The sequence below is a fragment of the Dama dama genome, chromosome 14, assembly GCF_033118175.1.
Source record: "Dama dama isolate Ldn47 chromosome 14, ASM3311817v1, whole genome shotgun sequence".
Taxonomy (NCBI): Eukaryota; Metazoa; Chordata; class Mammalia; order Artiodactyla; family Cervidae; genus Dama; species Dama dama.
The window spans coordinates 58,456,676-58,483,843 of NC_083694.1; the positions used below are offsets into that span (position 1 = coordinate 58,456,676).

At 36.0% G+C, this 27,168-nt stretch overlaps 1 protein-coding gene across 1 annotated transcript in view; it reads left to right on the forward strand.

Annotated features, from left to right (window-relative positions):
• The window catches only part of XPR1 (xenotropic and polytropic retrovirus receptor 1), a 203,042-nt gene that overhangs the window by 118,557 nt on the left and 57,317 nt on the right, over positions 1-27,168 (forward strand). The window contains exons 3-6 of the mRNA XM_061160855.1: positions 13,991-14,092; positions 23,069-23,292; positions 25,392-25,541; positions 25,813-25,896. Of these exons, the coding sequence (XP_061016838.1) occupies positions 13,991-14,092; positions 23,069-23,292; positions 25,392-25,541; positions 25,813-25,896 (560 nt within the window). The remainder of the gene's footprint in view (positions 1-13,990; positions 14,093-23,068; positions 23,293-25,391; positions 25,542-25,812; positions 25,897-27,168) is intronic.

Here is a 27,168-nt window from a genome sequence, read left to right on the forward strand (position 1 = left end):
TATGCCCAGAAGTGGGATTGCTGGGTCACATGGCAGTTCTATTTCCACTTTTTTAAGAAATCTCCACACTGTTTTCCATAGTGGCTGTACTAGTTTGCATTCCCAGCAACAGTGTAAGAGGGTTCCCTTTTCTCCACACCCTCTCCAGCATTTATTGCTTGTAGACTTTTGGATAGCAGCCATCCTGACTGGTGTGTAATGGTACCTCATTGTGGTTTTGATTTGCATTTCTCTGATAATGAGTGATGTTGAGCATCTTTTCATGTGTTTGTTAGCCACCTGTATGTCTTCTTTGGAGAAATGTCTGTTTAGATCTTTGGCCCATTTTTTGATTGGGTCATTTATTTTTCTGGAATTGAGCTGTAGGAGTTGCTTGTATATTTTTGAGATTAATCCTTTGTCTGTTTCTTCATTTGCTATTATTTTCTCCCAATCTGAGGGCTGTCTTTTCACCTTACTTATAGTTTCCTTTGTAATGCAAAAGCTTTTAAGTTTCATTAGGTCCCATTTGTTTAGTTTTGCTTTTATTTCCAATATTCTGGGAGGTGGGTCATAGAGGATCCTGCTGTGATTTATGTCGGAGAGTGTTTTGCCTATGTTCTCCTCTAGGAGTTTTATAGTTTCTGGTCTTACATTTAGATCTTTAATCCATTTTGAGTTTATTTTTGTGTATGGTGTTAGAAAGTGTTCTAGTTTCATTCTTTTACAAGTGGTTGACCAGTTTTCCCAGCACCACTTGTTAAAGAGGTTGTCTTTTTTCCATTGTATATCCTTGCCTCCTTTGTCAAAGATAAGGTGTCCATTTGTGGATTTATCTCTGGGCTTTCTATTCTGTTCCTTTGATCTATATTTCTGTCTTTGTGCCAGTACCATACTGTCTTGATGACTATGGCTTTGTAGTAGAGCCTGAAGTCAGGCAGGTTGATTCCTCCAGTTCCATTCTTCTTTCTCAAGATTACTTTGGCTTCAAGAGTGCCCACTCTCACCACTACTATTCAACATAGTGTTGGAAGTTTTGGCCACAGCAATCAGAGTAGAAAAAGAAGTAAAAGGAATCCAGATAGGAAAAGAAGAAGTGAAACTCTCACTGTTTGCAGATGACATGATCCTCTACATAGAAAACCCTAAAGACTCTTCCAGAAAATTACTAGAGCTAATCAATGAATATAGTAAAGTTGCAGGATATAAAATTAACACACAGAAATCCCTTGCATTCCTGTATACTAACAATGAAAAAGCAGAAAGAGAAATTAAGGAAACAATACCATTCACCATTGCAACAAAAAGAATAAAATACTTAGGAGTATATCTACCTAAAGAAACAAAAGACCTATACATAGAAAACTATAAAACACTGATGAAAGAAATCAAAGAGGACACAAACAGATGGAGAAACATACCGTGTTCATGGATTGGAAGAATCAATATTGTCAAAATGGCTATACTACCCAAAGCAGTCTATAGATTCAATGCAATCCCTATCAAGCTACCAACGGTATTTTTCACAGAACTAGAACAAATAATTTCACAATTTGTATGGAAATACAAAAAACCTTGAGTAGATTGAGCATAATTCTTAAGGGTTCTAGGATGTTTGAAATGATTAATAGTCATTGCTTCAACTTCAGGTACCCTGCTGCATTTGCCCCTAATGAAAGAGTCCCCCCATTCTTAAGCTTTTAAACCAAGCATTGATTTCTCTCTAGCTGTGAAAGTCCTGGATAACATTCTTTTCCAATAGAAGGTTGTTTTATCTACATGGAAAATCTGTTGTTTAGTGTAGCTACTTTCATTCAGTATCTTAGCTGGGTCTCCTGGATAACTTACTGCAACTTCTACATCAGCACTTGCCCCTTCACCTTGTACTTTAATGTTATGGAGATGACTTCTGTCCTTAAACCTCATGAACAACCCTCCACTAGCTTCAAACTTCTGCAGTTCCCTCACCCCTCAGCCTTCATAGAATTGAGGAGATTTAGGGCCTTCTCTGGAGTAGGCTTTGGCTTAAGGAAAGGCTGTGGCTGGTTTAATCTTCTATTCAAACTGCTAAACTTTCTCTGTCAGCAGTAAGGCTGTTTTACTTTATTGTTTATGTGTTAACTGAATTAACACTTCTCATTTCCTTTAAGAACTTTTCCCTTGTATTTACAGTTTGGCAGACTGGCATAGGACGCCTAGCTTTTGGCCTGTCTTGGCTTTGATGTGTCTTCTTCACTAAGCTTAAATATTTCTAGCCTTTTGGTTTCAAGTGAGATGTGTGACTCTTTCACCTGAACGCTTAGAGGCCATTGTAGAGTTACTAATTGGCCTAATATCAACGTTATTGTGTCTTGGGGAATCAGGAGAAGGAGACTGGTGAATGGCTAGTTGGTTGAGCAGTCAGAACACATTCAGTGTTTATGGTAAAATTTGCCATCTTATACGGGTGTGGTTCATGGTGCCCCAAAACAATTGCAATAGTAACATCAGACATCCCAAGTCATCATAAAAAAGTATAATAATAATGAGAAAGTTTGGAATATTGTGAGAATTACCAAGATGTAACACAGAGACATGCAGTGAACAGATGTTGTTTGGAAAGTGGCGCAAATAGACTTGCTTGATTCAGAGTTGCCACAAACTTTCAATCTGTAAAAATGAAATATCTGTAAAGTGCAGTAAAGCTAAAATGAGGTACACCTGTATTCTGCTGCTGTTGGATGGTATGTTCTGTAAGTCTGGTTTAACTTGTTCAAATCCAGTGTTTCCTTATTGATGTTCTGTCTGGATGATCTGTGCATTGTTTGAAGTGATTTATTGAAGAACCCTACCACTATTTTATTGCTTTCTATTTCTCCCTGAGATGTGGGGTCCAGTCCTTTTTCCCCTCTTGGTGAAGCTGGGTGTTCCCTCCCGATTGTCTGGTGATTTGCCAGGGATGGGGTTTATGGCCAGAATGTGTCTCATCCTTTCCTAGTGATTTCAAGTGGATGTGTAGGCATTTTCTCCTTCACCTGATATGTAGGAGTCACTCACCTCATTTCTGGATTACTTTCTGAGTAGTTCTAGATTCAGTGTTGGAGAAGGCATTGGCAGCCCACTCCAGTACTCTTGCCTGGAAAATCCCATGGACGGAGGAGCCTGGTAGGCTGCAGTCTATGGGGTCGCTAAGAGTTGGACACGACTGAGTGACTTCACTTTCCTGCATTGGAGAAGGAAATGGCAACCCACTCCAGTGTTCTTGCCTGGAGAATCCCAGGGATGGGGGAGCCTGGTGGGCTGCCGTCTATGGGGTCGCACAGAGTCGGAAGCGACTTAGAAGCAGCAGCTGCAGCAGCACATTCAGTGTGTCTGAGGGAAGAGATGAATTCAAGAGTTGTCTGTGTTGCCATCTTGAACTAGAACACTCAATCCATGTTTTAAGAGAGATGCAGCTATAAAGCATGCTTTAGTTGTTCATTTGTCTATATTTAATTAAGAGCCCAAACTGATTTTTAGATTAGGAATTAGTTAAGGTTTTTTAATTGAATTGAATATGTTCATTTTTCCTCAAGGAAATAGAAACCTGACCACTTTCTATTACCAAATCTTCTATTTAAACATAAAATCACTAAGATTTTTTTAAAAACTGATTTTAGTAGCCAATTTGTTTCATTATTGCTTTATCTGTTTTTCCTTTGTTGTCTCATCTTTCTTAATGTGATTCAGGGATGCATTTTTAAAGTTGTCTGTTAGTCATTGGAAGAGTCTTTTTATCAATGGCTATTTTTCTGTTCTAATTTGAAGACTACTGAACAGTCTTAGAATATAGAGGAGGAGGGAAGTGTATAACGTTCTGGCTTTGAGGCAATTGGAGCTGAGAACTTAATTTTTTTTTTTTTAGTTGACATGTTGCTATGAAGTCAGAATAAAATTTGGAAATATTGGGGAAGTTTTTCAACAAAGGTGTAATTTATGGATCTTAAAGAAGTAACAAAGAGTACAACATGCTTGATTTTTCAATACTTTTTTTGTTAGAAAGCTGTGTTTCCTAACTTTTCATATCTGACTGGAATATTGATGTTATGTCTTATAAAAGCATTCTATCTTTAGCTACCTGCCTGCTGCTTCAGAGAGAAATTACTGTCGTTCTTTGAAATAACTGTCATTCTTTGAAAGCTTTATTCTTGGAATAAGTAACCAGAGTGGTTATAATTCTTATAGTTCATTCTTGTTTTCATCTTTGCAAAAAAAAAAAAACCCTGAAAATTCAGTTAAACTAATACCTCTCAAGTAATCATCAGATATTTTGTATTTGTCTATGGCCATGCCACCCTGAACATGCCTTATCTCTGAAGCTAAGTGGGTTTGGGCCTGGTTAGTACTTTTATGGGATTTATTTTGGTTTGTTTTTAGTAAATACAATCTTAATGTATATAACCTGTTGCTTTATAGAAGTGAAAAACCTATGATTACTGGATAGCTTTAAACTGCATAGATTTGATTAACAAAGTAGCTTTAAATAATGGCATATACTTTCTAGTTAATGTAAAATAATTAGGCTAACAGAATTAACAAATGAAAGTCCTTCAGTGAAGAATAGATAATTCACTTAACAATATCATCTGTATACAAATCAGTGTTTTGTCCTGTTGGTGAAATGGAGAAACAGTACTGGAAAGAGTTCTTACTGTCCTTTAGGGGAATCCAGCTCCGTCTTCCATATGTACTAATTCCTGAAACCGATTTGCCTCAGTCATTGCCAGGCAGTTGTCCAAGAGTCCCCTTTCAGATGGCCTTTCTCTGATTTTATAAAAGAAAGGCTTGTTTCTTATTAAATCTGCATTGACTCTCTGGCTCCCAAACAAAGGAATACTCTGAAATACTCAAATATTTGATGTCGATGTTGAGAAAGTGAGTGATTAACAGGGAAACAAATCTTTCTGAAGTCAAATTGTTTTCAGTGAAATTGAAGAATGACTTTTTTGTCACCCTGTACATTATTAAAACTGTGTGTGTGTGCTCACTCAGTTGTATGCAAATCTTTGCAGCCCCATGGACTGTATGTAGCCTGCCAGGCTCCTCTGTCCAGTAATTTTCTAAGGAAGAATACTGGAGTGGGTTGTCATTCCCTACTCCAGGGGATCTTCCCCACCCAGGAATCCTGCATCTCCCTCATCTCTTCCATTGGCAGGCAGATTCTTTACCACTAGCACCACCTGGGAAACCCCAGCAACAGATCTATATGCAGGTTTTGGAAAACATTTGGAAGGAGTTCAAAGAATTGATGTTGCTACTTTCATTCCAGTCTACTTATTTATCTTTCTAGGAATAAAGTAACATTTATCAATGGATATATGAACTAATTGGGAGAAAAAGTATCATCCATTTAAAGATGAGATTTATTTTCAAATTACCAATAACATTTTACTTTTTATATCTGATGTTTATCAAAGCTTATTACATACTTGTTGTACTGATGTAGTATGTTCTAATAATAGTAATGATAGCTCAATCCAGAAGAAATTCTAATATTTGAGTTTTATGGTTTGAAAAGTTGCATTTAAATTTTCATTTATCTACATTTAATATCTAGGAAGTACAGTATTGATAATCATAAATGACTTCCAGATCCAAAACTATATTAGAATAAATTTTGTAATGTAAGTAGAATGGAAATGTAACTTAAAGAAAAAAAATGAAATTATATAACATTTCCAAATATTAAGAGCTCATTTATGTATTTGATAATGAATGGATGATCATATTGCAATGATCATATTGCTATGGCATTTAAATTCCATTAGTTACGTTTAAACCAATGTCATATTAATTTAAAATGCAAATAATTATGATGCATCAAAAATTTCATTGCTTATAACTATTTAAATGTGCTCAAAACATTTTGTCATAATTTTATTCAAGATAGTTTTTCAAAAATTTTTTTAGAGGTTTTGAAAGCAAAAAATACTTGAAAACACTGGTATACATGATTTGTTTTGCTATTGAATTATCCCCTCTTTGGAATTATTTATTGCTATTTCATTTATTTTGATCATCTGATGACCAGACTCATTGGAAAAGGCCCTGATGCTAGGAAAGATCAAGGGCAGAACAAGAGGGTGTCAGAGGATGAGATGGCTGGATGGTATCAATGATAACAATGAACATGAACTTGGTCAGACTCTGGGAGACGGTGAGGGACAGGGAGGCCTGGCGTGCTGCAGTCCATGGGGTCGCAGAGAGCTGGACATGACTGGACAACTGAGCAACAACAATAATTTCATCTGTTGGTGGTTTTTGACTAGCAGACATTAGATCAGCATTCATTGGGGTGATAAATAATTCCAATTATGTCAAAGCTAGTGCCAATGAGATAATTTCATCTCAATTATATGTCACTAGAGGAACCAGAGATCAAATTGCCAACATCTTGGGTCATAGAGAAAGCAAAGGAATTCCAGAAAAATATCTACTTCTGCTTCATTGAGTACACTAAAGCCTTTGATTGTGTGGATCACAACAAACTGTGGGAAATTCTTAAAGAGATGGGAATACCTATCTCAGGAGACCTTAGTGTCTAATGAGAAATCTGTATGCAAGTCAAGAAGCAACAGTTAGAACTGGACCTGGAACAGTAAGCTGGTTCAAAATTGGGAAAGGAGTTTGTCAAGGCTATATATTGTCACCCTGCTTGTTTAATTTATATGCAGAGTACATCATGAGAAATGCTGGGCTAGATGAAGCACAAGCTGGAATCAAGATTGCCGGGAGAAATATCAATAACCTCAGATATAGAATGACACCACCCTTATGGCAGAAAGTGAAGAAGAACTAAAGAGCCTCTTGATGAAAGTGAAAGAGAAGAGTGAAAAAATTGGTGTAAAACTCAACATTCAGAAAACTAAGATCATGGCATCAGGTCCCATCACTTCATGGCAAATAGATGGGGGAACAATGGAAACAGTGACAGACTTTATTTTGGGGGGCTCCAAAATCACTGCAGATGGTAACTGTAGCCATGAAATTAAAAGAGGCTTTCTCCTTGGAAAGAAAGCTATGACAGAACTAGACAGCATATTAAAAAGCAGAGACATTACTTTGTCAACAAAGGTCCGTCTAGTCAAAGCTATGGTTTTTCCAGTAGTCATGTATCAATATGAGAATTGGACTGTAAAGAAAGCTGAGCACCAGAGAATTGATGCTTTTGATGGTGGAGAAGACTGTTGAGAGTCCTTTGGACTGTAGGAATATCAAACCAGTCAATCCTAAAGGAAATCAGTCCTGAATATTCATTGGAAGGACTGATGCTGAAGCTGAAACTCCAATACTTTGGTCACTTGATGTGAAGAATTGACTCATTGGAAAAGACCCTGATGCTGGGAAAGATTGAGAGCAAGAGGAGAAGGGGATGATAGAGGATGAGGTGGTTGGATGGCATCACTGACTCAAGGGATGTGAGTTTGAACAAGCTCCAGGAGCTGGTGCTGGACAGAGAAGCCTTGCAGCCCGTGGATTCACAAAGAGTTGGACACGACTGAGCAACTGAACTGAACTGATACTAAATCTGATTAGTGTCCCCACATCTCCTCATTTACAAAACATATCTGATCACACAAGGATGTCTCATTGGTCATAGGAAAAGGCTAGTCCTTTGTGCTACAGGGCCTGACTGATCTGGCCCCTGCTTGCTTGTCTAGCCTTAACTGCCACCGGTGTCCTCCTTGCTCCCTGGATTGCTGTTACACTGTCCTCTTCAGTTTCTCAAATGTCTCCTGTTCGTTTCATTTTACAATATCATGTTATATGCTGTTCCTGCTGCTTGGAGTGCTTCTGCTGCTCTAGCGAATGCTTACTTACCTGTCAGATTTCATCTCAGATGACTTTCAGAGACTCCCTCACTGCCCCTCTCCCAATTCTTGCAGACTAGATTGGGTCCACTAATTTTTTTTATTTTTACCTTTACTTTTTTCTTCAGACCCATATTACAGTTCATATATTTGTGTGAGTATTTGATTAAAGTCTGCTTCCTTGTGTAAGGTGTAATCTCTGAGGGCAGAGTTTATATGTATCTTGCTTATCATTATATTCCTAGCACCTGGCTCATTGCCTGATTCATGGGAGGGACTTACTGCTTGTTGAATGAATGACACTGAATTAGTCCTATTTCTACTACACCAGTGATTTTAGAGTAACATTTTAATGTTTGAAATCCTTCTTTGCCATATGCTTTATATAATCACCCATCTGTTGATGAAGTAGCATTTGGGAAAAAATAGAATTTTAAGTTATTTATTCCTTATTTGTAAATCACACTTTTAAAAAAATCTCAGAACACTTTTTTTTTTCTAAAAGCATGGAACCAGTAGTGCTAAATATTCTTCCTATATTTGATGGAACCTAGTCACATGTTAATTTTTATTTATCAGCCATCTTCATTTATGAATAGTTTTTGAGATGCTAAGAAGCCATAGAAGCTATTGCATATGGAATATAATAAAAATGCAAAGAGATGGTGGTAATATTAAAGTTTATGCCTCTCAAACTATTTTTCCACAGAATCATATTCTTGAAAATTTTAATAAATGTTCTTCACCCCCTTCCCTAGCCTCCCTCTATCCCCAAGAAGGATTGTGTTTTTATAAATAACTTTCAGAAACAGTATACTACTTCTCCTCCTTATAAAATAATAACAATGTATGTTTGCATAGTAAAGCTTTTTCCTTGAAGCAAAGTTTCTCAACTTGGTGGTGGTAACATTTCGGGTTCTCTGTTGAGGAAGAGGAAAGAGAGAAGATGATGTCCTGAGCCTTATAGGGTGTTTAACAGCATCCTTGGCCTCTATCCCCTAAACTCCAGTAACACCCTCTTAGTTTTAAGAAACAGAAATGCCTCTAGACATTTACAAATGACCCCCAGGAGACAAAATCATCCCTCATTGAGAATTACTACATTAGAGAGATCAGCTTATACTTGTATTTCCCAGACTTACTTGAATTCCTTGAAATTCTTCTCCTCCTCCTTTCCTGTCATCTCTATACATAATGTCCTGGGAAATGGTATTTTAGATTATCTTTTTAGTAAAACTAAACTAATTCTACTTTTATCTTCTACTTTTTAGACTCCTCCTTAAAACCCTTCAAAACTTTCCATTGCACTTTGAATGAAATTTAAACTCAACATGATCTTCCTGTATATAAAGACCTTTGCTTACTTCCCTGACCTTACCTCCTGTCACATCATACTGTCAGTCCCATTGTGATCTGCTTTCAGGTCCCCTCCGGCACCCGAATTTCTTTCCTAATGCACTGTTCCTTCTGTTGGTAATCATTTGCCCTTTCTTTTCCTTATGTTTTAGGTTCAGGTTTCAGATAAAAAGTTATCTCCTATGGAAAGGTCTTTTCTGATGATCTCTTAGCCTGCCAAAAAGGATAGTCATCCATTCTGGTTCTTCAGTCTATCTCAATACCCTGTTTGTTGTTTTCATTATACCTTCTAGTTTGTAACTCTTTATTTGTGTGGGTTTTTTCCCTTTCTGCTTCTGTCATTAGACTATAGACTTTATGAGGGCAGAAACCACATCTATCTTGTTCTTCTATCTCCAGCGTTTAGCACAGAGCCCGTCATCTATAGGACAATAATTATTTGTTGAATAAATAAATAGGCTTTAATGTTTCAGTGTGTTTCTGTTATAGGGTTAAACTTGGAGTTAAAATATTTTTTATTGAGTTATAATTCAGATACTGTAAAATTTCACCCTTTGAAAATATAAATTTAGTGGCTTCTAATATATTCACAGGATTGCACAACCATCACTACTGTCTTAATTCCAAGACATTTTTATCACTCCCAGTCTCCCTCCCCACATCCCCTGCCAACTACTAGTCTACGTTCTGTCTTTATGGATTTAACTGTTCTGGACATATCATATAAAATGGGATTTTGTAATATGTTATATTTAGTGTTATCTTCTTTTCTTTCCCATAATACTCTCAAGGTCTGTTCTGTAGCATGTATGTTACTACTATATGCTGTATGTGTTGTAGCATGTATACTACTACTACTGCGTCTTATGGCTGAATAATATTTTATTACATGGATATGCCATGTTTTGTTTATCCTACTTCAGTTTAGAGACTCTTCTATTATTTCCACTTTTTGGCTATTATGAATAATGCTGCTCTGGGCATTCATGCACAATTTTTTTTTTCACTTCTCTTGGGTATATACCTAGAAGTGGAATTGCTGGATCATATGGTAGCTCTGTAATATTTTGAGGAACTTAAACATTTTTCCCAAGTGCCTGCATCATTTCATATTCTCGCCAGCAGTATACAAGAGTATCAGTTTGTCTCCACCGTTGCCAACACTTGTTGTCTTTTTTCTTTTTTTTTTTTGAGATATGTCTGTTCAGATCCTTGCCCATTTTTAAAATTGGCTTTAATTGGGCTATTTATCTTTTAGTTGTTGAGTTTTAGGAGTTCTGGGTATTAGATTCTTATCTGACATATGGTTTGCACATATTTTCTTCCATTCTCTGGTTGTCTTTTCACTTTCTTGATAGTGCCCTTTTAAACACCTAAGTTTTTAATTTTGATGAATTCCACTTTATCAGTATTTTCTTTTATTACTTATACTTTTGGAAAGTTATCTTAGGAAACATTGCCTCATCTAAGATCATGAAGATTTATACCTGTTTTTCTTTACAAGTTTTATACTTTTCAAATTTATATTTGGGTCAGCATCATTCCTTTGTACACAAATATTTAATTGTTGGAGTTTAGTCTTTTTATTTTTTTTATTTATTTTTTTTTATTTTTTTTGAGTTTAGTCTTTTTAAACTTTAATAGAGAGTTACAGTTTTCTCAAAATTATTATGAAACAAATATGTTTCATATTTACAATTTAAAAAATGAAATATGGAGTGCATACTGTGTACCAGACATTATGCTGGACATAGGATCTGTAAAGATAAAAAAATATATAATTCTTACCTTCAATCTCTCAAAGCTCTGGAAATTAAGAAAACTGAAAGGAGTCGTAAAAATTTGAGGTTACTAATTGTTTTAAAGAATTGGTTTTTGAGAGATTTTATGTGAAAGTAAGATGACACTTATGGTAAAATATATATATATATATATATGTATATAGTCCTGAAAATTGCTATAAAAAGCACTTGATGGTGGTTGCTATGCAGTAAGAATATTTTACCTTGATTAGTACTCTTAGAGTTATTTGCTAATAACTTACTAATTTTGGGAGTGGTAGATGAGAAAGAAATGGTCTGCCATCCACAAATGGAAAGTAGAGATAAAACTGTAACAGAAATGACAGATCTCTCGTTATTCTCTCTCTCTCTCTTTAATATAACTGACGTATTAATATTTATTTAATTAAGAGCAAAGGGTCTTTACAGCTGTACTCTCTGAGTCATTCTTTGCCAGTTCTGGATTTTTTTCCCCCACCCTTTCATCTTTCTTCCTTTTTTCCCTCTTGATGTTAATCTTATGTTTGTTGATAGATCTTGCTAATATATGGACATATTTACACAAGATTTCTTTGAACTAAATTTAGTCTTTTGTAACTAATTGAATTGATAGTTTTGTAACTGATTGACATTAGGACATGTTGGGGTTTTTTTCCTAATAATACAATAGAGGATAAAATTAAAATTTTTAAAAAGTGGGTAGATAAGTAGAGTAAGATATTGCTCTTATTCTAAATAAACTATAGCCAGATATATTATAAAAGCAGCATCTGGAAATTTCCCAGGCTGTCTGGTTGTTAGGACTCAGTGCTTTCAGTATGGGGGCCCAAGTTCAGTCCCAGATATGGGAACTAAGATCCTGAAAGCCATTTAGAGAGGCCAGAAGAAAAAACAGAGTAGCATCTGTTACCATGGAGCATCTTTTAACTCAAGGTCAGTTTTCAAAAAGCTTTGACCTGCTTTATTGTTTGAAAAAATAATTCTCACTGGCCTTGGGCAGTTACAGCCTTTATTGTACCTCAGCTGCTAAGCTTACATGAGGAACTTAAAGTAGCCATCCTTTCTTTACTGCAAAATTAGTAGAATCCTGCATAAATTGTTCAGATCTAAAGCATAAGAATAGAGAAGTAGTAGTGCTATTTTTTTTTTACATTTTTGTTTTCAAATTAAATGAATAGATTCAACATGCTTTTTAAAACTTCATTTTAAGCTTTTGTTTTCTTTAAAATATCTCTGGAATTAGTGTGTGTGCGTGTGTGTGTATGTGTGTTACATACTACTTCAGTTCAGTTCAGTTCAGTCGCTCCATCGTGTCCAACTCTCTGCGACCCCATGAATCGCAGCACGCCAAGCCTCCCTGTCCATCACCAACTCCCGGAGTTTACTCAGACTCATGCCCATCAACTCGGTGATGCCATCCAGCCATCTCATCTTCTGTCATCCCCTTCTCCTCCTGCCCCCAATCCCTCCCAGCATCAGGGTCTTTTCCAATGAGTCACCTCTTGGCATGAGGTGGCCAAAGTATTGGAGTTTCAGCTTCAGCATCAGTCCTTCCAATGAACACCCAGGACTGATCTCCTTTAGGATGGACTGGTTGGATCTCCTTGCAGTCCAAGCGACTCTCAAGAGCCTTCTCCAACACCATAGTTCAAAAGCATCATTTTTTCGGCACTCAGCTTTCTTCACAGACCAACTCTCACATCCATACATGACCACTGGAAAAACCATAACCTTGACCAGGACGGACCTTTGTTGGCAAAGTAATGTCTCTGCTTTTTAATATGCTATCTAGGTTGGTCATAACTTCCCTGCCAAGGAGCAAGTGTCTTTTAATTTCATGGCTGCAATCACCATCTGCAGTGATTTTGGAGCCCAAAAAAAACAAAGTCGATGACAGTGTTTCCACTGTTTCTCCATCTATTTTCCATGAAGTGATGGGACCAGATGCCATGATCTTGGTTTTCTGGATGTTGAGCTGAGGAAATACTATTTCTCTTATTTCTGGAGGGGTGAATTATTTAAGGTTTTCCGGGATTCTCCTAAGATTTGAAGCATCTGAGGGATGTAAAAGAACCTATACTTTCTCTGGGCATTTCAAGCTTAGAGTGCCCTAGAGATCCAGAAATAAGATAGTTCTAAATTACAGTTAGCATCTGGAGTCTAGTCAGAGCTCACTTGGGCAAGAAACATACCCTTTTTAGCCTTGGGGTTCCTGAAGATATATATATCTGTACTACAAGATTGAGTAAATCAATATGCTAGATGACAACTCACAAAGTGGATCCTGCCTGCAAAGACATACATTGATTGGCCCACACAGTGTTTTTAAAATATCTAGATATTTTACTTCTCCCTGAAAAATTGGAAGATCTGACAACCTAGGCAACAACTAGCTAGATGGACTTGTGCTCTGCTGTTAACTAGAATCCATACCACTACTTATCCTGAATGTGTCAGCTGCCATTTATCACCACTCTTGCACCATTACCCACATACTTAACTCATTTATGTTGCTATCCAGCAACTGAACATTTGGAATATCTAATTTATAACCATCAGTCTATGTCTCTTTCTCTATGTCTGGTGCAGCTAAGGTAAAAATGAGTAGGTAGGTATAACAGTCAACTCATTTTTTTCCAGAAACCATTACATATTCATGTCTTCATTTTCTTCTGCATTTTTAAATGCAGTATTAGTCTACTGTCTGCTGAATCTTATTCACTTCACCTTCCAGTACCTTGAGCCTACTTTGATCACCTCTCTCTGCAGTAGTGTCTTCTGAAGTCTTACGAACACTTATTTTCTCCACCACTATAAATTTATTATAGTAGATATTTAGAAAACCTCATTCAGTTTAAAAAATTGTGTGCCTATGAAGAAGCCTTTGATTAACCTTTCCTTGGTATGGTTCACAAGTTCATTTTTTCAAAGAAATGCATATATTGTTGTCATTTTGAAGACTAAGAAAGTATTAGTAACTTACATTTTTGTGTCCCTAGTTGGTCTTTGGACATTAACTTTAAATATTGTTTTCCTTGCTTTCAGTTACAGATGAGGACACAGTAAAGAGGTATTTTGCCAAGTTTGAAGAAAAGTTTTTCCAAACCTGTGAAAAAGAACTTGCCAAAATCAACACATTTTATTCAGGTAAGCAGTTTTTTGGTACAATATACAGGAAACAATTTCTGCTGCTAAGGAAGGAGAAACTCTACCATGTCATTGTTGAAACTTCTGACCATTTTTAGATTGGGGCTTTTCCTACTATAGTGCAATTAAGGGATATTTTCTTTAGCTGAGGTAGGAATACATATGGTACTTCACTCTGAGCTTTGTATGGTCACTGCCCAATTCTCTTGCAGTTGTAAGGATTTCAGGAACTCATTATGAATTGATACTTTGATAAAGCTTCACCATGGCCCATTCCCGAGTATTAAAGAGGCAGAAACGTGGTTTTACCATTTCTCTCAGAGCTTAATGACATGGCTGCAGATTATTAACTATGTCACTTTTAAGCCTTTCCATTGCATGAAACACTCATATGTCACTCTCTAGGATATGGCCTCCAGAGTGGCATCTACCAAATGCAATTGGAGTTGAGATGAAAATATTAGAACTTATCCCTTTATGTCTGACCCTTTAACATTTTGTTTTTATATATGTATTTACCCCCTACTCCTTTAACATCTGTCTGCTTTTCCATCTCACAGAACTCTAAATCCTTGACTCCTTCATCCTGTTCCAGTTGACCAGGGTCCTCCCCAAATTACTTTCATTTCTATCAGTCCTTGTGCTTTTAATCCCTTCACCCTCGCTGCCTTATATTGATTGCTTCTGCCTGGCAAAACTCCAGCTGTAGAGTTTTACCAGCCTTTTACCGTCTTCATTCCTACCCCAAGGCTGCTTAGGACAGTTGGGGGGAAAAAAAAAACATATAGCAAAACAAATGTGAACCACTGTAATTTCATTATTGCATTCTTAACTATGTTCTCAAAGCTGCCTGTGAGTCCTACTCTGCCCTTTTCCATACTCCAGAGTGCTTTTCTAAACCCCATACCATTTTCTTGAATTATCTGACCCAACCATCCTTCCTATCATGTTCATTACACATCCTTCTTTACAAATAAAAATAAAGACTTTCAGTTCCTATTGGTGTGTAATACTTATGCAGATCTATTCCACTCCCCTCCCCTCAAATACCTATAGACATTCTTACCCTTATTTATTTTCCTCTAATATTTGTAGAAAAGATATATCTCCTCAGTCCATGGCAAATTCTATAACTAATGACTGAGTTTTAGCTCCTGGAGACCTTGTTCCAGAAATTATTTCCTCTAAGACTTATTGAATAAATGGTCTCCTTAGCAGGTCACTCCTTTAAACAGAAAATAAATTTAAAAAGGAAGCAAATATCTAAACTCTGTGTTTTCCTTCTCATTTTTCACTTATGGCTGGATTTCTTCCTAGGCAGAGGGAGCAGTTTATGCAAAGGCACAGAGCTTGAAAGGGCATAGCATATATACATGTCCTTTTCACTTTGTTACAAGTATGTAGAAGGCAGAGACAAAACAGAAATATTATTTGACACCATGCAAATGCATAGCTTTTCAACAAGGGTTAAAAATGTACAGCAGAAATTACAGTGTTCAAAGAAATTAGACTTCCTAACCCTAATTTCTACAATTAGGAAGTAAGAGAATAAAGAGGAATCAGGATATAGACAGATGATAGGGCAGCCTTATAATGTAGAGTGAGGAAAATTGAGACTAAAAGAGGAAGGCATTTACAAAGGAAAGAGTGTTTAGACTAAGAAAAGTCCATTGGATATGATCTAAGGTTGTAAATGAGAAACATACAAAGTCAAGTTCGTTAGCATTTTTCTTTTACTATAATTTTTCTGGGAAGGCTCTCTGAACCCAACTCTAATTAAGTATAAATTAGATGACAAAAAACAGGTAATGTTTTTTGATTTCCAAAGAAAATTAAATATCTGCTCTTAGCAATAGTTAGATACTTAATATATTTTGAGTTGCAATAAAAAATGCATGCAAGGCTTCCCTGGTTGCTCACTAATAAAGAATCCACCTGCCAATACAGGAGACATGAGTTTGATCCTTGATCTGGGAAGATCCCACATGTCACAGAGCAGCTAAGCCCATGTACCCCAACTATTGAGCCTGTGCTCTAGAGTCTGGGAGCCACAATTATTGACCCCATGTGCCCTAGAGCCCATGCTTCACAACAAGAGAAGCCACTGCAGTCAGAAGCCAGCACACCACAACTAGAGAGTAGCCCCCATGTGCCACAACTAGAGCAAAGCTTGCACAGCAACAAAGACCCAGCACGGCCAAAAATAAATTAATACGTAGTTATTTTTTTGAATACATATAAATTATGACTTCATCATACAGACAGATGTGTGTGTTTTATGTATGTTTGCAAACATCTATATATGTGGGTATGTGCAATATATTTGATTAAAAATATTCTCATGAAACAATACTTATTCTTACTACTTACAATATATTCTTTATTCTCTATTTGATTTTTTAAATGCTAATTTATTATACACTAAATTGCTTTCATGATTGTGTATTGGGTTACAACCCTTAGTTTGAAAAATGATATCTTAGACTTGGTTACTTTTCAAAGATAATTTTAGGCTTTCTACTATTAAAAATTTGGGAGTTATGAGTTAATAACTTCCTATCTGTGTGTGTAGTGGCAGAGCCATTGGAGCATGTCTCTTGATGTCATTAAGCAGTAGGTACAGATTGATAGTCTTCAGACTTTTTGCCAGGTCAAGAAGTAATGGGTAATATGAAGACATGACTGACAGAAATAGAATTTGGCACTTATCCTAGATGGTATCGTTTTCCTCCTTATTTAGCTGCCTTCTCTGTGGCAGATTGTCTTGTAGACTGCAAACCTCAGATATTAGGGCACATGAAAAACTGTTAATCATATAGGGATGAGTTCATCTTTTAAACCCTACCTCTACCCAGTCACATCTCACAAATTATTTAATGGTCAGTTAAAAATGGTTATTTTTAAAGTGAGATCTAGCATTGATTGAGGGCTTCCCAGGTGGCTCAGTGGTAAAGAAATCTGCCTGCCAAGGCAGGAACCGCAGAAGATGTGGGTTTGATCCCTGGGTCGGGAGTAATCCCTGGAGGAGGAAATGGCAACCCACTCCAGTATTCTTGCCAGGGCAATCCCATGGGCAGGGGAGTCTGGTGGGGTCACGTGGGGTCACAAAGAGTTGGACACCACTGAGCAACTGAGCACAGCCTTGGCTGAAACCTTGAAGTCCCCCCAGAAATGCTGTAGAAGCCAAACCAGTGAGACAGTGTGAGTACTACTAAAATACAGATGCTGATTTTCATACCAAGTCTATCACTTACCAATTGTTTTTTGGATTTTTGAACTTTATTAATTTTTTTAAGATGTATGTAACTTTCCTACGCATCTACGTATGTACCTGTAAAATCAGCAAAGTGATTCTCAGCCCTCTAGGGTTTCACATGTAAACAAACTGTTCTCAGTATTTCAGAAAACCTAATGTAAGTTTTTTATTTCTTATTACATATTTTTAGCTAATAAGATAGAAGTGTTTTTTAGAGTTACAGATTAAATCTTCAACATTTCAAGGCCATGGGAAGAGAGGGAAATTTTTTAAAGATGTCCTTTTGATGATAACATTTTTGCTAATACCTGACCTAGAAGTCTTCCAGCTGTTTTCTATTACTGAAAGTGATATCAGTCAATACAAACTGAAGGTTGTAGTGCTAGAAACTTTTTTTTTTTATGACGGCCAGTACTGTTCTTTTCCATTGGGAGTACAAGTTACTTTTCATGTCACAAATTTCTCTTTTCTTGAACCAATTTGCTTTCTCCCTCCATTCAAAATACTTGGCTTCTAAGGAGTATTTTTGTGTGCCTACATTTAAAAGAATCTTAGACTGTATCTGTTGCTTTCAGTATTCCACAATTAAAACAGGGAAGTCCTTTTAATTGGTTGGAATAATTTATTTTATTTTTTTAAGTGTTCACAGCAGCTTTATTTAACATAGGTCAAACTAGAAACAACCAAATATTAATCAGCAAGTAAATGGTTGAACATACAGTTTATCCTTACAGTGAAATACATCTCAGCAGCAAAAAGCAACACGTTACTAGAACATACAGCATATGGAGGCTCTTAAAAATGTTTACAGACTTAGAGAATGCTCTGTTTAAAATCAATAACTAACAAGGACCTTCTCTATAGCACAGGAAACTGCTCAATGCTGTGTGACAGTCTGGATGGGTGGGGAACTTGGGGGAGAATGGATAATGTACATGTATGACTGAGTCCCTTCCCCATTCACCTGCAACTATGACAACATTGTTTGCTAAAGGACTATACCCCAATACAAAACAAAAAGCCCCAAAATAAATGTCCTGCAGAGCAAAAGAAGCCAAAGACTTTACATTATATCATTTCATTTACATTAAGTTCTAGAAAAGACAGTGCTAACCTTTAGGCATATAATGGCAGAAAATAAGGAGTTTCCTAGTTGGGATGGGGGGGAGGGCGGTCAGTAATTGAAACCAAATGGATATAAGGGAACTTTCTGGCATGAAGTATTCTATTTCTTGATTATAGTGGTGATGAGTCAAAACTCATCAAGCCATAAACTTAATACATGTGCATTTAATTCTATTTAAGTTAGACATCAAAAGAGTTTATTTAATTTTTTAATTTAAGTGATAGTCAATTAGTATTAAGTGTCCAATTATTTCTGATTCCATATGCCCAGAAATCAACAGTCAAGGGCAGGAATTACTCTGCTGTGGAAGTAATTGACTCACACTATCAAAAGGATATAGGGCTTCTTTTTATGCATGTGAGGACAGAGTTACAACCCAAACTAACCTTTTCTTTCTCTTTTCTTCTTTATTTCCTCTTCCTTCCCTACTTGCTTTTCTTTTTGTTTCTTTCTAAGACTGAAAGCATGGGGAATGCCCAGTCATGGGTAAAATAGTTTCAGGATTGAATCTTCACAAAAAAGGCAGACTATCATCTAAATTAGTGTTCTTTTAAACAATTGTAGCTTGCAAGCCAATAACTGGTGACTGCTGTGGGGTCATCACAAGCATTTTTTAAAAATATGAAAAGGATTATAGGTTGAGGGCAAGAGGAGAAGGGGCGGTAGAGGATGAGATGGCTGGATAACATCACTAACTCAGTGCACATGAGTTTACGCAAACTCCGTGAGATAGTGAAGGACAGGGAGGCCTGGCATGCTGCAGTTGATGGGGTTGCAAAGAGTTGGACATGACTTAGTGAGTGAACAACAGCAAGAGAATATAGTAGAATGGAAAATATCAGAGTGCATCTAATACATTTCTTTACTAATTTTATCTTTTAAAACTTTATGATGCTTGTTATTGTAGAGTTTTGCAAAGTACTGTGGAAACAAACATGAAGATGCATAAACGGAAACATTTAAATTTGGTCTTTGAAAATGGGTGGGCATTTGCCAGATCCTTTTGGCAGAGTGTGTTTGGAAATGGCTTTGTGAGAAGAATTGGAGTACAGTGTTCCAAGAAAAGGGAAAAACCTATCCAGATGCATAATGCATTAAAGTCTATAACATATTTGGGGGTAAGGAGGATAACAGGTTTCAGTCAGCTGAGGCTGGAGTTGTAAGAAAATTAGTGCTATTGATTAGAGAGAAAAGAATGGAAGAATAGAATATTATTTTCACACATAGAGGTTTTAGCCTTAAGTATATGAGGTTGTAAGAATTTCAGGTCATAAGAATTCCACATAAAAGCAGTATAAAAGTTGCATGTAATATAACAAGATTACCTGAATCATCTGTAATGGGTCAACATTCTCATAAACTTACTTTGTATCTCAGGTGAAGTCCATAAATTGAATCTGCAAGATGATAATATTTAAAGACAAACAAACAATAAAAGTGTGCTAAGACATTTACTTTATTTAATCAAGAATTATTCTTCATTTGCATGACAACATAATAGCTTTGCTATTTTGAAGATGCCTTGTATTTCTAAAACAACTTTTCTAAAAGTAAAAAATATGTATACAAATCTCATTAAAACTAAAATAGATCTTTATAACCTTTTTTTTAGCTCTTTGAGGGGATTCAAGTGCTTTGAAAGTTCTTGAATGGTTATTGGAAATTTTTATCAAATATCTTCTTATATGAGAGGTTATGGAATAAGCAGATATTATAATAGTAATCTGTTCTTATTCAGAGTGTGACTTGGTTCACTGGCATGAATAGAAATTGGAATTTATTGCCAAAATAGACAATTTTCATCAGTATTTATAAAATTGCTTAGGAATATTCATTTTTATTTTTTATAACTATGATAGACCAAATATATTTTATATACATATTTAATACTTTTTTCTAGATTCTCTGCTATTCCATTCATTTAAGCTTTTGGGGTAGCTCAGCTGGTAAAGAATCCACCTACAATGCAGGAGACACCGGTTCAATTCCTGGGTTGCGAAGATCTCCTCGAGAAGGGATAAGCTACCTACTCTAGTGTTCTTGGGCTTCCCTGGTGGCTCAGATGGTAAAGAATCCACCTGTAATGCACCTGGGTTCGATCTCTGGGTTGGGAAGATACCCTGGAGAAGGGAACGGCTACCCACTCTGGAATTCTGGCCTAGAGAATTCCATGGACAGAGGAGCCTGGCAGGCTTACAGTCCATTGGGTAGCAAAGAGTTGGCCATTACTGAGCGACTTTCACACTTTGAAGCTTTTTGGAGGTCTAACTCTAGAAAACAGTGATATCATTACAAAATAGACGTGGACACTTGGTGTCAAAAAAGCAGTCTTTCTCATCCTTTTAAAACCTATGCCCCTTTGGATAAGTTTAGAACTCTCACACCATAACTGTAGTAACATTAATTTTTTTTTTAATTCCATATGCTTTATCCTCCGCACTCCCACCTAGGGATTCTCCCTCACATGCTCTTCTAGATAGTCTTGTCCTTGAGAAAGAGAATCACTAGTTTAAAGAAAGTAACAAAATAACCCTTGAAGTTTTTATTTTTCCTTATGTCTGTGTAGGAACTTGAATTAGTAGAGAGAACTTTTTTCCTACATAGTCATTCATTCATGCAACAAACATGGATTGAGCCCAGATTTGCAAAGATGAAGATGATAGTCCACACAAAACTTGTATGTGAATCTTAACAGCAGCATAATTTATATAGTGAAAAGACTTAAAAGAAAAGTGAAGTCACTCAGTCGTGTCCGACTCTTTGTGACACCATGGACTGTAGCCTACCAGGCTCCTCCTTCCTTGGGATTTTCCAGGCAAGAATACTGGAGTGGGTTGCCATTTCCTTCTCCGGGAGATCTTCCTGACCCAGGGATTGAACCCTGGTCTCCTGCATTGTAGGCAGATGCTTTATCATCTGAGCCACCAGGGAAGGCCTAAAAAGACTTAAAAACAATCCAAATGGCTATGAACTGATGAACATTTAAACAAAATGTGGTATATCCATATGGCAAAATACAGTTTAGCAATGAAAGGATATATAGAATTTGAAAATTTTCAGATGCAAAATAAAGCATATACTTATTATGACTGTAGACATAAAAGAGTGAATCAAAACCATGAGCAGAGTAGAAACTATCAAAATTGACTTTTAAAAATAATCAATTAGAAATTTTTAAATGATAATAAAATTGCTTACACTATGAATTGGGTAGACTTTAAGAGAGAATTTATAAAATGGAAGGTAGAGCTGAAGTACTCAGAATGCAACACAAAGAGATAGAGAGGACTATACAAGACATGTAAAAGACAGAACAAGAAGGTCAAGAAGTGGTAGTTGATATCGATGATTTTCTTTTTCCACTGCCCATTCCATATTTCCTTTGCCCTCAGCCAGTATCTTAGCTGATGAGGATTCTTTACCAGGTGGGATAACCCAGACTTTAATTCTTAAAGGGGCTGAATCCTCAGTAATTCTGTCTTTTTTGGATTGCTTTAGTTTTCAGTAACTTTTATTATTGATCATTAAAGTCCTAGGATGTGTTCCAGAGAGTCTCCTGGGTTGCAGACACAATCCTCCTTGCTACTGTTGTGTTACCTGTTCCCCTGGGTAATCAGAAACACTTTAACCAGTAAACACCTTTGCCTTCTGGTTCAGTGGTAGCATGAGCCCAAAACTGCCAGATGGAAGTCTCATCTTCCAATTCAGTAGAACCAATCCTGTGTTCTGTGAAAGAAGCATTTCCCTTTGAGAACTAACCAATAGGCAGAACTCAAGTTGCAGGTTGGGAGGCAAAAATTCAGTTCAGTTCAGTTTAGTCGCTCATCAAGAGGCTCTTTAGTTCTTTTTTGCTTTCTTCTGTAAGGGTGGTATCATCTGTGTATCTGAGGTTATTGATATTTCATATAATAGAGAAAGGAGCCACTCCTACTTCCCCCTCCTGATTCCTAGATTATGTTTTGGCTGCCTTTCTGTCTGACTTACTTCACTTGCTGTAATAATCTCTCAGTTCATTCATGTTGCTGCAAATGGCAATAATTCATTCTTTATGGCTGAACAATACTCCACTGTATCTATACACCATATTTTTCTTACCATTCACCAGTTAGAGGATATTTGGGTTGTTTCCACTTTTTGATTATTATGAATACCAGTTTGTGTATATGTACAAGTTTTTGTGTGCATGTTTATTTTCAGTTTTCCTGGGTATGTACTAGGAGTGAAATTGCTGGATCTTAAGGTAACTCTATGTTTTAACTTTTTGAGAATCTCTATAAACTGTTTTCCAGATTACAAAGCAGCTTGTACCGTTTTGTAGTCTCACTTTTAGCAGCTCTTAAATCTATGTCACCATTCTTCATCTGTAAAAAGAAAGAGTACACTTGAGGTTTTGCAGGGGGTGAAGTGTGGGCTAGAATGAAAGGAGGCTATTACCCTAAAACATGTTTTTCCTAACTCTTTCTAAATATTACAATGCAGTGTTTTTTCCCTAGAAATTTTAGGGAAACTAATTAGTTAAAATTCAGAAGTCAGTGAGAACTTTTGCTAGTTTTTTTATCTTGATGATCTGACAGTTCTGTTTTATTCCTTATAGAAAAGCTCGCAGAGGCTCAGCGCAGGTTTGCTACCCTTCAGAATGAGCTTCAATCATCACTGGATGCACAGAAAGAAAGCACTGGTGTTACCACGCTGCGACAACGCAGAAAGCCAGTCTTCCACCTGTCCCATGAGGAACGTGTCCAACATAGGAATATTAAAGACCTTAAACTGGCCTTCAGCGAGTTCTACCTCAGTCTTATCCTGCTGCAGAACTATCAGGTACTTCAGTTCTTATCATGGAGGATAGAACCTTTAAATGATTGAGAAATTATATTAGAATTACCTTGAGCTATACTAATGTGTCAATCCAAAAAGGGAAATTCTTAGCGTGTTATTCTTTCAATTCTTATTGGAATTTCATTTATTCTTAAAATCAGATATCAGAGATGATAAAATAATGTTAACAAGGCTTAGGTTTTGAAGATAATTTTCCCCACACCTTTTTATACAGTATTCAGGAGTAACCCTTGACTCAAAGAGTAGTAGTCTGCTACCTATTTTTAGAAGCATCTCTAAATAGTGAGTAGAAGTAAGAAATAATATATATCTACCCAATCACTGCTAGCTATGTAAGAACATTTATACCCCCACCTACAGCAAAATTTCCACAAAAGCAACTGAACTGTTAACTTTCCTGCAACTAACACAAATAATGTAAAAGATACTGACTTTTCAACTTGCCACTAAGAGCCCTTTCAGTTTTATTATCTGCAATATGACTATTAAAAAAAAGACCTGCAAAAGAAAATTTTAAAACCCAGTCTGAAAAGTTGAGCTACTATGTATACTAACTTATAGAAATGCATGGCATTTATTCATTTTCATGGCACTCAAAATTGTAAATTTGTTCATATAGTTAAATCTGTAAAGAACATATTGAAAAACAGATTATTTGTTCAATAATAAATAATTAAATAGGCAAAAATATCTCCCATATCTTTAAAGAAACCTAATGTGCTGTTGTATTTCCATTTTATTCTTGTCACTATTACTTCTAATCTAGTTAAGATCATCACTATATAAAAACTAGAGATTATATAATAAAAATATTACCATGAATGAATATTGGAATTTTAAAATAAAATGTAATTAAGGTGTCATGTCTGCAGTAATGTTAAGTCCTTAATGCATTTATTTATTTCCATCTTTCCCTTTCATAATTCTACTTTCTTTAACATTTCATATTTTATTAATTATGCTTACTGTTACAGGGAAGTACTCTTATTAAATTTTATTTTATTAATTTTGCCATAGGTTTTTGTTTTGGGGTCATTATTTAAAAAAGCTTCTGGAAAAATAATTGTTCATAAAAGTTCTTATCTCTCTTTTATCCTTTGAGACTATCTATACTGTAAGAATACATTTATTTTGCAAATGAGGAGAAGGGAAAATGTATTGTAACCAGTCTTCAAATCATGAGGTATCCTCCCCAAGGGGGGTTTAAAATGATCTATTAAAGTATCAAAAAAAAGTATTAACAAACCAGCAAGCATGCAAAACCTAATTTAGAATGACTGCTCTTTTTTTTTTTTTTTTTTTTTAAACTGATGGAGATATATGATGAGGAAATTTGGGAGATCTGTTTTAAAGAAACTTGCAAATCCACGATTTTGTATTTTTTTTCTGTTGATCAAAAAACAATAGAATTTGAGAATATAGAAAAGTATAGTATTTTATATTGCTGAAATGGAGGAAAAGTAGAAATTCCTACTCATTATCAGCAAAACCTATAACTATGATCACTTCTTTTCCACTGGCTCTTTGCACACCGATCCCCAAACAGAATGTATGAAAACAAAATGAAAGTTAAGAGAAATAGATGATAGTCCGTTTTCCATGCTTGTTTGTACATGTTTGCAGAGTAGGGGGGAGATGAATAGCTATACCAGTCCTTTAAAAAGCAAAGAACTAATAAATGTATTCAGTTCATGATATATCCAGAATATTTTCTGGATATATTCTTTTCATCAAAGAAGCAAAATAATATAAATTAGCTATTTTGAAAAGAGTTGTACATAGGAAAATGGAAATGAAAATGTTTTACGCTTAGGACTTCCATTAATTTACATGAAACTAAAATAATAGGATTCATAATCTAGAGTTTCTTTGTATTATTAATAGCATACTACCTTGAAATGAATAAATGAAATAAGAAAGAAGAGTCTTATCTTTTTATAATAAATGCTTTTATAAAAGCATTGCCATTTCCCTTGGTGCTCAATCTTCATTCATCTCAGTCAGTGCAAAGTGCTTATTGTTTTTCATTTTCTCTTATAAGTAGTAGAAATTATAGTAGTGTTTCTTATTTCTTTCTGTAGAATCTGAATTTTACAGGGTTCCGAAAAATCCTTAAAAAGCATGACAAGATCCTGGAAACATCTCGTGGAGCAGATTGGCGAGTGGCTCATGTAGAAGTAGCCCCATTTTATACATGCAAGAAAATCAACCAGCTCATCTCTGAAACTGAGGTACAGTCATCTCACTTATATACCACATATTTTTGATAACATTAAAGTCTTATTTTAAATGAGGTAATTCCTCATTTTTATTCTCCTTTTGTTGTTAGTTGCTTTAAATACATATATTCTTACTCATGATTTTTCCTTTTGCTTTATTCAGTATATACTCACCAAGAGTATATCAGAATACCATATATATTAATATAAATGGTTCAGAATTATTTATGCATTACTCAAGTTTAGTATAACCTGCATAAATATTTAACAATGTGTCTTTTAGGCTGTAGTGACCAATGAACTTGAAGATGGTGACAGACAAAAAGCTATGAAGCGTTTACGTGTTCCCCCTTTGGGAGCTGCTCAGGTTAGTATTTGCAGTTGTTCAGTTGGTTCATGTGACCTATTTAATAATCAACACAGTCTTTTAGGGGGCTTCCCAGGTGGCGCTAGTGGTAAAGAATCTACTTACCAATGCAGGAGAAGCAGGAAGTCAGGATTCACTCCTTGGGTCAGAAAGATCCCCTGGAGTAGGAAATGGCAACCCACTCCAGTATTCTTGCGTGGAAAATTCCATGGACAGAGGAGCCTGGCGGGCTACGGTCCATGGGGCTCCAGAGAGTTGGACCTGACTGAGCATGTGTGTATGCACGCGTGCACGCACATGCACACACACACACACACACACACACACAGAGTCTGTTAGGTGATAAAATATACTGGTTTCATTACTTTAAAAAATGTTTCACCCAAAGTTTGTGAGTACTTATTACTACTGTTATTCTCATTTGAAAAAATCAGATGCCAGATCTTACTTCACAATAAATTTTAATGTCTTCTGACCTTTATCTTCTTACCCTGTACTACTGCTCTTCTTTATTCTGACATGCTAACTTCGTGTGAGCAGATAATTAAGATGAGATATTTATTTGATGATATGAAAGTGGGGGGGTTCAGATATTCTGGGCTATTACATACTTTCATCCAAAATGCAATAGTTATGCATAAAAAAAGCATCTGTCAAATGATATCTACATAGTAGTTATACCAGAAAACAGTTTAAGTGATATCTTTTGTGTCATAAGCTAAATCCTAATAAATTTAAAAAGATTTAAATCATAGAAAGTATGTTTTCTGACCAGAATGGGATGGAAATCAGTAATAAAAAGAGCTTCTTCATCCCTATTTAAGGTGTTTATGAAAAACCTAAAGCTGATATCATACTTAATGGTGAAACATTGAATGCTTTCTCCCTAACTGGGAACAAAAATGTGTATTCATTCTTACCAGTTCTATTTAGCATTGTTCTGGAGGTTAGGGCCAGTGCCGTATGGTAAGCAAAAGAAATTAAAGACAATTAGATGAGAAAGAGAGAAGTAAAACTGGTGGATTGTTTTGGTTTTGTTTTTTTTTTTTTTTTTTTCTTTTTTAATTTTTATTATTATTATTTTTTTTCCCCAGTGGGTTTTGTCATACATTGATATGAATCAGCCATGGATTTACATGTATTCCCAATCCCGATCCCCCCTCCCACCTCCCTCTCCACCCGATTCCTCTGGGTCTTCCCAATGCACCAGGCCCGAGCACTTGTCTCGTGCATCCCACCTGGGCTGGTGATCTGTTTCACCCGATGTCATGA